The following is a 14,506-nucleotide window of genomic DNA, read 5'->3' on the forward strand; positions in this document are numbered from 1 at the left end:
GTGGGTCAAGATGTGAGACGCAGCCACGGAATCATAATAAAAAAATGTGAAGGGGGACTGTAATCCTTCACTGGTCATTTAACAATTTAGGTAAATACATATAAGTAATCGGGCACTGAAAAATCAAGAGGAGGACAGCTATTTTTGTTTTCATTTCATATATTAATGCACTTTGTAAAACTATTAAACAACATGGCATTGTGACAAAAAGGAGTGATGGGGGCACAGATGGAGGAAATTACTCAGAAAAAAAGACAAATCAAATATATAATCAATTATATTAATTGAAATTGTGCTTCTGTGCAATATAGTGCAAAACGTCCTGCTGGTTATTTCATCACAATCACTGTGAACAATGGGGGAGTTAGTCATTGTATGACACAGCGGTCAGAAGTCCGGTCCTCCTGGGGTTCGTCTGGTGAGCTTGGAGGTTTCTCCTCTTGGCACTGAGACACTCCGTGGGTCAAAATGTTTTGGAGGATGTCTTTGCTCTCACTAGGTGGTAGATTGTAGAAATAATACTGTGGCGCCATCTGAATAAACCTGGGAGGGGAGGGATTGGGGGGGGGGGACGACAGACATTGTTTGATTGTAAAAAGCAGTGAAAAAACATGTTTTTGTTGAATGCAACTGGATTGGTTTTGCAAAGACTCGCATCACTTACACAAACTTACAATATCTGCGCCTCACGCTATTTGAACTGCAATGAACGGATCGACACATTTCAGGATGTGGAACCTTACAGTGCCTGACAAAGGCTGCAGAGCTTTCTCTTCCTCTGTTAAGCTGCAGCGCTTCATTCCCAGGGTTCTGTGCTATCCATAATCCCCTCCAACCAGCTGATACTTGAGAACATGATTAGGATACCTCCATGCACCACCAGCAGGACTAGTCTCCGCTGAACTTGGGGCTTCACATCTGGACCGAAAGTGAATGAGTCGGTCTTACTTTTAAGCTTCTTTTTAAATGTGAAGATACGAGGGGTGGTCCACTGGGTTCTTTTAGAGCAACAGGGCAGTCTAGGTAACAACACTGCCAGTTATGTGATTGCAAAACAAGTGCATAGTTTAAACTTAAATCAACTTAAAGGCTGAGACTTACTCCTCTGGTGTTATGTGCGTGGCAGTGCGGAGGCAGTTGTCCTCACAGAAGGAGTGCTCGTGGAACAGCACCCACTCAGGCAGGCCCAGCTTGGGGCTCTCGGCTCCGTAGCCGGACAGAGGATGGATCTGTGCCACGTGCTTATGGGTCAGAATGAAGTAGTTCCCCGATCCATCCACATCCCGGGCCACCTGAGGGAAATCACAGTCAGCACAGCTGGATGGATTTCCATCAAACGGACTGGAGTCACTATACTGATATACTCGATGTTTATTGAAAAGTACACATAAAAAAAAAAAAAAAGAAAAGTCAGATTCCGCTGAAGAAAATGTTCTTGCTGCTGAAAAATGGCAGCTGAAACATTTCAAGTTGTGAAAAGAAGTCGAAGTGTCGATTTTAAAGTGCAGGCGCTGAGTAAAGTTAAATTCAAAGTGTTAAACGAAGGTGAAAGTGTCATTTTAATCACACTCATATTTAAATAATACCATATTCTTTATTGATAAAATCACAGTATAATTCTGCATGATTAAACACTCCACATTGTTGCATTAAGATAAGAGGAGTTTAATGGCCTTTTAAGAGACAACGTATTTTAAGATATTCTATCAGGTTTCTGTTGACTGGTATCATAAAGTTATGTTTTCTGACCTGCATGAAGAAACCCGCCAGCAGGGCTCTCTTGATGTTGATGGTGTTGTTTCGTGAACCGAAGGCGGGCTCTGAGACGGGCAGCTCGATCCTCTTCAGAGTGTCGAGGAGCTCAGTGCGAAGAGCGTCCGCCGTCAGCAGAGCGGCGTGGTTCAGGTGGAGGTCCTCGCACCACTTCTCCTCATCACAGGCTGTCGAGGGAAGAGGAGCCGAGGACGTGAAATTATATATTAAAAGATTAGTATTGTTTTATTTTTATTTTTTATTTTTTTCTCTACTGTATAATATCTCATGAAATATATATATTATTTGTAATTTGTAGGTTATTAAAATTATTCATTTTTATTATTTGTCAAGATACTTTATATACACTTGGATACACTTTTAATTTTAATTTTAATTAATCTTTATTATTTAAATTCTTAAATTTAATATGCCCTGCTATTTTATTGTATTGTTTATACAGTATTGTAAACATGTTTGCTGCTACAAAGAAATTTCCCCCTGGGGATGAATAAAGTATATCTAATCTAAGATGATTGCAAATATGGATAATATATGATTGCACATTAATATTATGAAGATTTTTCTTAATTTAGTCTTTGCTGTGTGTGTGTGTGTGTGTGTGTGTGTGTGTGTGTGTGTGTGTGTGTGTGTGTGTGTGTGTGTGTGTGTGTGTGTGTGTGTGTGTGTGTGTGTGTGTGTGTGTGTGTGTGTGTGTGTGTGTGTGTGTGTGTGTGTGTGTGTGTGTGTGTGTGTGTGTGTGTGTGTGTGTGTGTGTTCGTGTTCGTGTTCCTCTGCAGGTGAAGCTCTCTAAACTCACATGGATCCTGCTGGCCCTGTTTAAAGGCCCTGTAGATGTTGATGAGGGTGAAGTGGTCTCCCTCTGGGTGCTGGAGCTTCATGTGGCACCGGGTCACCTCCGGTTTCAGCTCCGCAGAGGGAACCGTGAAGCAAGTTGGCGCTAAAGAAAACCAAAAAACAGGATAAACGTGATGTTTAGAACGTTGCTGTTTACGATACACAAACAGATATTGGTTGAAATGCAACACGTTACCTGTTAGCATGGCAGCGGCTATGACCACTTCGCTGACACAGTCAAACTCACAGGAAGCGAGCAGAGTCTTGGCCATTTGGGGCTCCAAGGGGAACTCGGACATGATGATGCCCATTTCAGACAAGTTCCCATCATTATCCAGAGCTGCAAGGTAGTCTAGCTCCTCCAAAGCCTGCATTAGGCCTTCAGGATCTGGGTTGGAAAAGTTTTTAGATTATACATTGTTTCTTTATTTGACCAAATTACATCTTTTCTTAAACTGGGAACCAAATCCTGCCACCAACCATATACTGTATACATCAATGTTTAGTATTTACACTAGGAGATTATAATGACATACCGATATACTTTGGCTAACACAGTTTGTATGCTGTCAGCTAAAGTGGTGACCCCCCCTGGGGCGATCCCTGACAGTATACTGACCCCCTGGTGGGCACGCACGAGTAAAGTGAGGCAGCAGGAGATTATGATTACGAAATCCTCACCCACATCTGCCACGCATCACTATGCAGAATGAAAAGTACGTCATGATCAAAATGAGATTTTATATTCTGTCTTTGCAAAAACAAAAACATGTTTTTCCATGAACAGAGAGAGAGAGAGAGGGAATTAAATCCACCTTATATTGTCTCTATTATTATTTTCACTCCCAAAGACCAACACTATGTGTATGCTCTAATCAACTAATGGGAGGCTGTGTGTGTGTGTGTGTGTGTGTGTGTGTGTGTGTGTGTGTGTGTGTGTGTGTGTGTGTGTGTGTGTGTGTGTGTGTGTGTGTGTGTGTGTGTGTGTGTGTGTGTGTGTGTGTGTGTGTGTGTGTGTGTGTGTGTGTGTGTGTGTGTGTGTGTGTGTGTGTGTGTGTGTGTGTGTGTGTGTGTGTGTGTGTGTGTGAATAGATCCGGGGGAACAAAGGCCCAGGGAAGCAGGTCATCTCTAAAAGGATGCTGCCGAACAGGAGCTGTCAGCTCAGCTGATTCACGGCCCACTGCCTCCCAATAAAGTGTTGCAACAAAAGGAAACGGACTGACTGAAACCAAAATTCATCTCATTATCAATGAGGACGAAGGGGAAATTTGGGATGGGGAAACACCGCGGACGTAGCCACGACACACGTCCATAAACATATTCTCTATGTTTATTGTATTGCTTTCTTTTTGTAAATCTCACCCGGCCTGTCGATGAAGTCACAGTGGCTCAGTCCAGCAATCTCCATCCTCTTCAAGAAGAGCACCGTGGAAGAGATGTCGGACTCCACAACATGTGGGCGGATCTCCAGAGGAAGCTGTCTGTCCTCCGGGTACAGACAAAAACACTTGCCTACATGAAAGGAAGATTCTTTTTTTTTGAGACGGACGGGACAGATGCCAGAGATTTGCATCAAAAGTGTTTTTCGTAACAGTTCTTCTCACCGGTTGGACCTGCCAGCTGTTTGCGACTCCTGGCTTGACTCGTGCTGATTGGCTGAATGATGACCGAGTTGGTTCTGATCCTGGGGTTGTAAACCTGAAACAGCGTCACAGTCTGTTGACCTCGATTATGAACAGTGATCGAATGTAACTAATTACATATACTCATTAATACTCTAACTACAAAACATTTCAGAGGCAGGTGTTGTGCTGTTTCCTGCACTACCATGACAGTCTTAGTTACTTTGCAGATAGAGATTTTACGTTTCATACCAGCGTCAGAAAAGATCTAATGACTGATCATAAATGCAACAATTTAAAGCTCAAATGTGGCATTTTTTCTGCACAACTAAAACAGTTATTGCACTTTCAGTAGGATTAGTTGATAATTAAGTAAGATTACAAATGGGAGACTTTTTGGTATCAATATAACTCGAGTTAGGTATCTGAATACTTCTTCCACACACATTTAGCATTTAATGAAAGACAAATCTACAGTAAAAACAGTGCCTAAATCTTGATGTAGTACATTAAAGGGTTATGGCATAAATAATACATAATTATAAAACATAACATTTCCAATTTAAGATTACACTAGAAAGATCTTGCCTCAGAGTGTTTCTGGGTAGCAATTTCTATATAATCCCCAAGGTCAATGCTTTTTAATACATCAAAAAGAACCAGCTGCAGAACGTACAGGCCCACTTCCGTTGGGTTTCTCCATCAGCAGTGGTGTGATTTATAACCCGAGAACCAATAAGGACTAACTTACATATCTTTTCCCGAGCCCGGCATCAATGACAAAGCGTACTGAGCTCGCGGCCCAGAAGAAGTCCTCATTTGGACCGGATGTGAGGAATACTCTGCGGGTCAGTCCTGTCTCCTCCTCCTCCCCCATCATCGGTAGGTCGCCCGGCTGGCCGGGGTGCACAGCAACGGGCAGGAGCTCGCCCAGATCAGGGTGTAAGCTGTGCCTCTCATGACACAGGATGCCATGGGCCAGATCGATCTCCTGGTGGGGAGTCGAAAAAAAGAGAGAGTCAGAGGAAGACTTATATTCAGATTGCCGGTTCCATCAGGCAGTGCTGTTTCTTTTTTTTTTTTTTTTACCTGCGTCGTCACCAGGAACACAACCACATCTCCTTCCTCCTCAGAGTGGTGGATCTCCAGCGCCAGGCGGAGGGCAGAGCAGAAGTAGCTGTCACCGGTGCTGCTGTGCACCACCTCCCCTGCACCCGGGCTCTCCAGGCGAATCAGAGGCGCCGCCGACCCCGTGAAATGGGCCAGCTGCTTTGGGCCCGGTTCAACAGCAGTGAGAAGGACAACGCGCAGCTCCGGCCTCTGCAGGCCGACGTCCTTCAGCAGACCCCGGAGCACGTCGGTGGCCACGGTCCTCTGGTGGGCCTGGTCCACGACCACCACGCCGTAGTGCTCGAGCAACGGGTCCGACATCATCTCCTTCAGGAGCATGTCGTCCGTGCAGTACCTGCGGGTGATAAAAGGAGGCAAACAGTGACGCACGCATGTAATCAAATTCATAACGGCCCGAAATAAACACTCAGTTTCGTGAACGTAAGTCCCTATGCTGAAAGAGAGGGACGTCAGAATGGCATTTTAATGAAAGGCACTTCAGCGTTGCCCCTAATAGTGTAATTTACTCTGATAATTAGTCTGAGGAGTGGATCCTTTCGTACTTTCCGGCTGCCAGTTCATTTGATCTTCCTCCCCTCGATGTGCCGAGTGTCTTTGTTCCCCAGCTGACTTATGAGGGAGTGTGACATATGGGCAGACAGAGAGCCGGGGCAGCTGTGGAGGGGTCCCTGAAAAGAGGCCCCTCAGGCCTTTTGTTCACTTCTCTCTTGTGAGTAAGAAAAGGCGGGATGGGGGGATTCAGCTGCGTGTGTCATGACTGTGCTTTAGTGAACCCTGAAAGAGGGAGAGAAAGAACCACACAGAGAACCACTGGAAGCGTATACCTGAGGACCGTGTCGCCAGTGGCACACGTTTCCAAAGGGATGCTGTAGCCGACTTCATGACCGATGTTGACATCCATCTCATCGGCCACTCTCAGGGCGAGGTCTACCGCCTGCTGGGAGTGAATCTGGGTACACACCACCATGCCATGCTGGAACTGGACTGACAGGCAGAATTCAGCACACCACTGGGGAATCTGTTGTCAAAATAAGAGTGAGAGAAGTTGTTTACATGACAGATGCTTTCCCCCAGCTGTATAGATCATTAGAGGGTTTGAATGTCTCCCTTTCGAATGAGTAAAATGTGCAATATTTTCCACGGCAGTGCAATCGAAAGCGGCAAATGCCCCACAGTACTCACTTGAGAGCTTCTCCCAGTTCTGGCAGAGCCACTGACAATGACAAACCGTGCTTTGGCCAAAGTATCCATGAATTCACACTTCGCTCTCCACGCTGGCAGCTCTTTCCTTTCTCGGAGCAGTTTGTAAAACCTGGAGGAATACGGCAGCCCATCGAACTGATTAAGCTCCAGAATGTCATCATATTCTTTGTCTCCTGGACTCAAAGCTTCTGTGTCTGAACCGGGCGATCTCCCTTCCAAATAATCCTCTCCCGTTAAACTGGTGATGTCCTGCGCCATCACGAGAGAGCCCCCAGTCCGTCCGGGAAAAACTTCATCTACAGATCCAAGGAAATGAAGTCTGAAATCTCCAGCTCTCAGTAAAGTGTTGGCCGTCACACAGACGGCTTCTGCAAGTGAAGCCAAATGAAAGGCTCTCTAGGCGGCCAGCCCAGTGTTGTCATGTGGCCACTAATCCCATAGAAGTGACAAGCGCACACACACACACACACACACACACACACACACACACACACACACACACACACACACACACACACACACACTGGTGTGAGGACAGAGATAGAGGGGCAGAGACTCAGCGGGGTCTGATGTTTACAATGAGAACTGGCTCACATGCAAGGGGCCACGAGCTGCACATAAAGTAAAATGCATTCATGTATCAATTGTTGTTCAATTTAGTGATTAATAAGAATGCAATTATCTCAGTGGTTGATAAACTGAGATCCTTTATTTCTGCATCCAAGAACATAAATTGAAATTGAAGACCTGTAAAACTCAGTTCAGCACAACTGTCTGCTTTCAGCCTCCAGTGTTACGACACAAACAGAAGCCTGCAGTTTTTCAATAGTCACTAATCACTAAACAAACTTCGGTAACCGTGTCAAGACATGTGCACTACTTACCACAGACATGGGGGTGCTATAAATCCTCTCCTCTAACTCGACAAAAGACAGCGTGTATTAAAAGCATATTTACCAAAATGTCAAACAATTCCTTTCTACTAACCAACTATTTTTTTAATGGCAACAAGAGGCAAACTAAAACCACGGTTTCTTTTCAACCACTTCTTTTCTCAACGGATGGATAACTTTGCTATTTTAATTTTTTTTATACACCTAACAGTGAAAACTACAAGTTGACATTAATTGTTTCTATAATGTCATAATGTTACTTTTTAGTTGATTACAGACATATGGATAATTTCTCTAGGTTCCATCATGTTCTCTAATTCACAGTTTAGGGTATTTCTGTGTTTGCATTCCTTCCCAGTGATGGTCTAAGTTAACAGGTGGGGGAGTCGCGTGGTTTGAGGCAGCGCATTAACATTAAAACATAGGGAAGGGCTTCAGGTTGTGTAATGACCGGTGTTGTCCGGCAGGGGGCAGCGTTGAACAACCCAGACGGTCTGCTGCGTCAGAGTTTGGACAGCAGAGCAGACCCTCACATACAGAATGACGTAAGACTTTCATCTGGGAAAATGACACATGTACCGGAAATGTTTATTGTTTGCTGCTTGGTCGAGGAAAGGATGAGCAAAGCCTCTTAGTTTTATTGTTGTTTTTGTTTGGAAACTCTTATGAGGGGGGGTTGCATTTAGCAGACGTCGCTTTCGGCACACTCATCCTCTCAGAGGCCAGAAAACAAACAAACAACAACAAAAAATGTCATCAGTGAATTATTCATGCTCATCAAATGGTGAAGATGTTTTTTTTCCCCTATGAACCCTTATTTACCTCTTTGACGGCGACTTATGGTTTTAAACAGTTTCTCGAAATCCATTTTCTTTTTGAAGTTATTTGTTTTTATTGACTTCAAAAATCAAAGTGAGAATGCAATTAAAACAACTTGTTACAAACAGCCATAAAGGGATTTTTTTATTTTGCTCTGACTTCATCAATAAAATCTCTCAGTTCAAATGTTAACCCAAAACATTCGTCTCTGGCTTACAAGTTATGGTTGAAATCTTCAAAGTCATGTTTTCATTACCCGTGTAAATGGGGCACAACCTCAAAGCAGTCCTTATATTTCTGTGCTTGTAAAGAAAAGAAAAGAAAATGATAACATACAATATTCACTCTTTACAATGGTTTAAACAGGTTACAGTGATGTAAATAAAACACGGCACATTTAAGATTTTTTACAAATGGCAGAAACATTTAACGACTAGTCGACACGGCACTAACAAACAGCAGTTACTCCGAACACTTCCAAAACAAGAGGAGCATTAATTCTGTACACAACAGCAACGCAGCTAAGCGGTGCTTTATGACATGTCATTCTGCAGTGGTGAGAAGATAAGCACACATTTCAAATATATGTAAAAAAAAAATATATATAGAAATGCGCTGTAATGTTTTTACCTGTTGACTCCCTCCTTGTACAGCAAATCAACAACAACTAACATGAAGGGAATGGCCTGACTCGAGGAGCAATGCCAAGCTCTGAATCTGATGAACGACGCTGTGAATGCATAAATCATCTCAAGAGTTCAAGAATATCAATCCCATACAAAATCAAAATGGAATGTTGTGAAGACAAAAACAAAACAAAGAGGAGACGGACTCCCGGTTCAAGTTGTTGGACGCGGTTGAGGAAAAGCTTGGAAAGCTCGCAGCGGTGAAGTCATCCTGCTTGGCTGGAACACTCGAGGACAACGTGGGCGTAAATGTTAAACATACAAACACCAGAGTTGACGTTGACTTATTTGGTGTTGGTGTAATTCTCTGGAACACAATCAGTCTGTGAAATCTGTTGAAACTCTGCAGCGTCTGCCAGAACCGGGAGGCGCAGCGTCCAACACATGCCCGATCAAAAAGGAGTGTGAGGGTTTAATTGGAGTCCGCTGTATTCCGATTTAAAAACAGATTTGATGACAATCGACTTTTGTTTCCACAAAAATATGAAAAAACTGAATAAATAACTCTTATCGCCACACAAGCTGCACTGACAATGTGCCGAGTTGTGCTCCATTTCCCTTTATCTTCACTTTAGCCCCCAAAACAAAAATATCCAAGCAACTTAACTGGTTATAAAAACATCTTATATATTTCAGCATTTCGTTTGAGGAAAAGTTTAACAATCAGCGAAGAATGCAAAAGAAATACTCCTAATTGCTCCGTGTTTCCTCTTTTTTTCGAAACTTTTCCGTGTGGAAAAACTCACTCTTGATGAGTGTCCTGTGCACAAACCGGTGATAATGCAGTTAAATAATTAAATAGATAAATAGTTCATTGGTACCTGAGTGAGGACAACAAAGCACCTTTTAGAGGCGTAGCACCGAGGTGTGATGTCAGCCCCCTTTCACTAGAAACTCTGTGATACTTCCACATTGTCCAAAAGGTCTTCCAGAGTCTCAGTGATTAGTGCAAATAAAGAAAGTCTCCGTCTGTGGCCGTGATATCTACTCGTCCATGATGTCGAGAGCTCAGCAGTCCTTGTGAGTCTTTGGCGGTCTGTAGGGCAACATTGGCACAGGTCTGAAACGAAAGCATCAACACATGACGTCTCCCCCACACTGAAGATAGAATATAAATAAATAAAGTGTGTGTTATTTCAATCAGCATCATTTTTATTAGTCTGAAATACAAATTCGTTTTATACACTGCAGTATATACAAAATGCTAAATATGTAATTTCAGGCACCTCGTTGCGTTAATCTGATGCTAATTTAACATGTTGAATAAACCACGAGTCACTTAAAAGTCACAACGGTAATAATAATGGAAAAAGGCGACAACAGCACGAGGCTCGAGCCGTGTAATAAAAGCATCTCATGCGTACTGAAAATGTCTTTCAAAAACCAGGATACACTGCAAATGAGTTGCTGAGGAGGGCTTCTCTGGTTACAAATCGATTTCTTTCCTCACGTGGTGTGGGTGCAAAAAGAGGTGAATACAAAACACCTGCGTAAACTAAAGCCCACCATTCTAAATCAGACGAGCACTCCCAACTGTACGGATGGAAATTGTGAAAATCCATCAAAACTCTTTACGCACAGCATGTGAGCGAATGGGAATTCAACGAGTGTCGCGAGAGTCTAAATATTAATGAGATTGATGAGATAATGTGAGAAAAGAGGGAAAGTGTCCCTCATGCTCGCGATGGTCATTCATTTAGGCTTCAATGGAGAAAAAAAAAAACTCCACGGGCGATGCAGCCTGCGACTGACCAGAAAACACTTCCCTTCCCTGACATCACTTCCCCCACCCCCCCCGCAGGGCTTCCTCTTGTACACCAGGAGCCCGCGCTGTGGCTCCCATCATGAATAAAGCAGGGGCCGAACATTTACGTAACGGACTCGTAATCCATCACTTTACCCGACAGAGGAAGCCAACAAATGTTACGTGTTCCGTGTGTGAATGTGGCGATGGAGACACTGACCTGCTGGGTAAAGGGATGGTGGGTGGAGGCTTGGGAACAGTGGGGATAGGTATGGGTAGAGGCCCGGTTCCTCGGATGTGGACCCCCACCGCTGTGACGCTGTGACCCAGCCGAGAGCTCCTCCCCAGGGGGTCTGCGGGTAGGGGTTTCTGTGGTGGACTGGGTTTCTCAAAGTCCTGAAGAGGAAGGTCACATTTAGTCCCATCAGGTCGATACAGTACATGTGCTCATTTTAATATGTCTGTAAAATGAAAGAACCGTGTTGTCCTGTTTTAAAGGATCCAGGATTTTCCCGCATAGAGGTGCATGATCAAGCATGTGTCTTGAGGAACGAGATTTGTTTTCTAATTAACTGACTTCAAACGCAGATTAGACCTGTATTAAATTATTATCGCTGAAGCAGCATTAAAAAAAAAAGAATTCATTCGTCGCTCATTTGCCAATTCACATTAATTTGAAAAAAACACAACAAATTACTCTTATCTTGAGACGCATTCTATGGAAACCTGAATAGTTCATGTCGCCGATATACATAGCAGCTGTGTGGCGTCAAAGACAGACACGTTTCACTAGAGGGCACTGTGCTATCACTTTCCTCTCTGAATTCCCACAGCAGGCGGGAGCTAAATCCCAAACCTCCCCCTCCTCTTGTCTGCGCCACCTCTGTGGCAGTGCTGTGTGAGTGTAGAAGGTTATCTGCATGAGGTGCCATCATGTGTTACTAATCTACAGCAAGGAGGCGAGGCAGCGAGAAACATCTGCTACCGGCAGCCCGGCTACTGTCACACACACGCACACATAGGAGCTCAAAAAAGTCCACACAACACAACACACTGCGAGGAATAAGCACACACACAGAGAGAGAGAGAGAGAGAGAGAGAGAGAGAGAGAGAGAGAGAGAGAGAGAGAGAGAGAGAGAGAAAAGTGTTTCCAACTTCATGCATGGGTGAGACTTAGAGAGCTGGAAGGTTTAAAACATTCATGAGGGCAGAAAAGAGGTGACTGACTTTGTCCCATCAACACGCATCCTTATAGTCATCAGGTTTATACCAAACCTGTGCGTGTTCAGTGCTGTGGACTTCAGCAGAACTTTGCATGGAGGAGATTTTTATGCTAACATATAACATATTTCTTCACCGTTTAGCCAAAAGAAAAAAAAAGACGCCAATGTTCACATACTTTTGTGGTTTGGGCCCTTTTGCTCTAAAGCAAGCCGTGATATTTGAGACCGTAGAATTGTGCTTTGAACCCTTTCTTGTTTCAACATGTCAGTGTCCATCTACACCACACAAGGTACAAAGAAGAAGACAAACAACCTGCACAGACAAAGCCCTGACCTCAACGCCATGCAACACCTCTGTGATGACGTTTGGAGTGTCAACAAACACATATGGGCGAGTTGTTTTGGTCTGGACAAAAGAAACTGGTAAAAACACCATCACGCTTTGCCACAGCCCGAGCTGAACTCCTCAAATAGCTCGTCGAAAGAACCAAAAGATTTGCATTTTAATTATCACAGAGGACAAATTGACAATTTATTTTTATTTCTTAAATGATCCATTGATTATCAAAAAAGTTGCCTATTTATTTTTTACGATTGACTACGAACTGACCAATTGTTTCAGTTCCAAATAAAAGCAGTCACGGATGTCACAAATTAAGACATAACTTGAGACATAACATATTGAAAGGCCACATTCCTTCCAAAGTGTCACACTCAAATATAATATATGTCTACTTAAAACAACAAAGGCAACCATTCACTCATGCCATACGACATTCATTAGCTAAGGGGCACTGTAGCGGCCACTTTATTGAGAGAATTACTTTTAATAACTCAAAACTCTCTGCACACATCAGCCCAAAGCATTCTGGATGCAGTTAAAAATACAAGATGCACCACAGAGGTTGAAATTTGACGAGGCTTTAATCAGATGGAGCTTCGTTCAGGGCTGAGCTCTGAAAAGTACAACTGCAACTAACAGAGCATCTCGCAGACGCTTTAGTCGAAGTGGAGAATAATACACAAAGAGCACCATGTTTTTCACATGGAGTGCACAGAAAAAAACAAAGATGTAAATGGACAGATGCATCCACTCGAACGCAGCAACCACCCAGGACCCATGTGCGTTCCAAAGCCGCCGCTGGCAGACGGCCTCACACCGTAACTGGCGTTCCTGGCGGTGTTCACATGTCTTAATTCAAAATGAAAGATTGCACTGTCCCTCGTTGGCTTGAGAAAGATCTATGAGCCTTGGGCCGACAAGCACCTTTTCACATGCGTGGTCCTATGCGTGGCCAAAAGCAAAAGCTATTTCTCTGTGTTTCTGAGAGGATGACATTTAGGAAAGGGATGATTTGTTTCCCCCCCTTCCTCAACAGTGCGATGCTGCAGTCCGCGTTTTTGCAATGCACCCGAAGAGGGTTTGAGCTCGTTTGCTTCACATGTGTTTTGAGAGGTATCTGATATGTATTCTTCAAAGATGATAACAAACAGGTCTGTTTGTGAAAAATGCTCACGGTTTTTTTCTTTTCATGCACTGCCTCATTGTCACAGATGCAGGATAGGCTTCATCCCCCTGGAAACCACTCAGCATTAATGGGGTATTGCAATTGGGACACAGAATAGAGCAATGTTTTTCCGTTTTTTTACATTTTTTAAATGAGACATATTGGCACAGACAGCAGGGGGAGGTTGTGTCAAGTATTACAATGAGCGTGTAATACACTTCCTGTAGCAGGATTGATGTCCAGTGCGTCCTTGCTGGCCTGTTATTAAATCTCAACAGAACCATCTCCTCCGTTTTCTGACCCACAGGTGCCATCTCTACCCGCTCCATCTGTTCCATTACAGCGGAATGAGCTAACAGATTTTAGCAGGTAGCGGAGTTTCATTGTTTTGGCAGATCAGCTCATGAAGCAAGCGGTGGCCTCTCAGCTAAAGTGCATCTTTAGTTGGCACACGTCCATTTCAATCAGGGCTGATATGTTTGATATGGGTCCCTCAAAACCATCCGTAACTGAATATGATAGCAGCTGTTTCTGCAGACTTAGATCCTTTACTTCGGTTAAAGTAACAACACAACAATGTAGAAAATACTCTGAAACAACTGGAAGTCCTGCATTTAAAAATAAAATCCTTCTTAAAGTTCCTCTATACAATATGTAGAGCAATAGCACAGCAGCAAAAAACTCTTTATGTAAATATATAGTGAAGTAATGTTGACCTGAGCAGAGGATGTGCTGTAATCCGAGACAGGCCTCAACTCTGACAATGTTTAAATCCAGGCTGAAAACAGTTCTATTTGACAACTGAAAGTATTTTATCTGCACTCTTCGCGTTTAATATAATTAATTAATGTTTATTTTTATGTTTTTATGGAATGATTTTATTTGTCTTTTTGTCATTTCATGTAGCTGTAAAGCACTTTGAATTGCCTTGTGTATGAATTGTGCTCTATAAATAAACGTGCCTTGCGTTGCCTTACTGTCTGTGCTTTGCGGGCAGCTTTCGCCCTTTATTGTGCTTAAGTGCAACACCTTAGTTCGTTTCCACAACAGCTGCTGCTCGCCTGAA

General features: G+C 43.4%; 2 protein-coding genes and 1 long non-coding RNA gene across 3 annotated transcripts in view; 1 reads left to right on the plus strand and 2 right to left on the minus strand.

Moving 5' to 3' along the window:
• Nucleotides 1-239: 239 nt before the first annotated feature.
• Nucleotides 240-6,825, minus strand: LOC117744237 (putative pre-mRNA-splicing factor ATP-dependent RNA helicase DHX32). The gene is made up of 11 exons (XM_034552422.1): nt 6,547-6,825; nt 6,189-6,382; nt 5,323-5,698; nt 4,985-5,224; nt 4,216-4,309; nt 3,974-4,123; nt 2,807-2,998; nt 2,573-2,713; nt 1,750-1,940; nt 1,102-1,292; nt 240-543 (listed from the first exon to the last, which is right to left on the minus strand). The coding sequence occupies exons 1-11, from the start codon at nt 6,823-6,825 to the stop codon at nt 369-371; spliced, it is 2,223 nt and encodes a 740-aa protein (XP_034408313.1). The 3' UTR covers nt 240-368.
• Nucleotides 2,498-3,825, plus strand: LOC117744238. The gene is made up of 2 exons (XR_004611173.1): nt 2,498-2,957; nt 3,703-3,825. It is a non-coding gene; the product is annotated as an uncharacterized LOC117744238 (long non-coding RNA).
• Nucleotides 6,826-8,388: 1,563 nt separating the features above from the next.
• The window catches only part of adam12 (ADAM metallopeptidase domain 12), a 70,341-nt gene continuing 64,223 nt past the window's right edge, over nt 8,389-14,506 (minus strand). The window contains exons 22-23 of the mRNA XM_034552421.1: nt 10,930-11,105; nt 8,389-10,025 (exon numbers count right to left, since the gene is read on the minus strand). Coding sequence (XP_034408312.1) covers nt 9,974-10,025; nt 10,930-11,105 — 228 coding nt within the window. The 3' untranslated portion in view covers nt 8,389-9,973. The remainder of the gene's footprint in view (nt 10,026-10,929; nt 11,106-14,506) is intronic.

The sequence above is a fragment of the Cyclopterus lumpus genome, chromosome 15 (assembly GCF_009769545.1).
Source record: "Cyclopterus lumpus isolate fCycLum1 chromosome 15, fCycLum1.pri, whole genome shotgun sequence".
Lineage (NCBI taxonomy): Eukaryota > Metazoa > Chordata > Actinopteri > Perciformes > Cyclopteridae > Cyclopterus > Cyclopterus lumpus.

Excerpts from the sequence above, each read along its gene's own strand:
- LOC117744237 (XM_034552422.1), bottom strand. The coding sequence starts at position 6,825 with ATGGCGCAGGACATCACCAGTTTAACGGGAGAGGATTATTTGGAAGGG. Across the intron at positions 5,699-6,188 it reads ACTGGCGACACGGTCCTCAG|GTACTGCACGGACGACATGC; the intron begins GTATACGCTTCC and ends TATCACCCGCAG. Across the intron at positions 2,714-2,806 it reads AGCCGCTGCCATGCTAACAG|CGCCAACTTGCTTCACGGTT; the intron begins GTAACGTGTTGC and ends GGTTTTCTTTAG.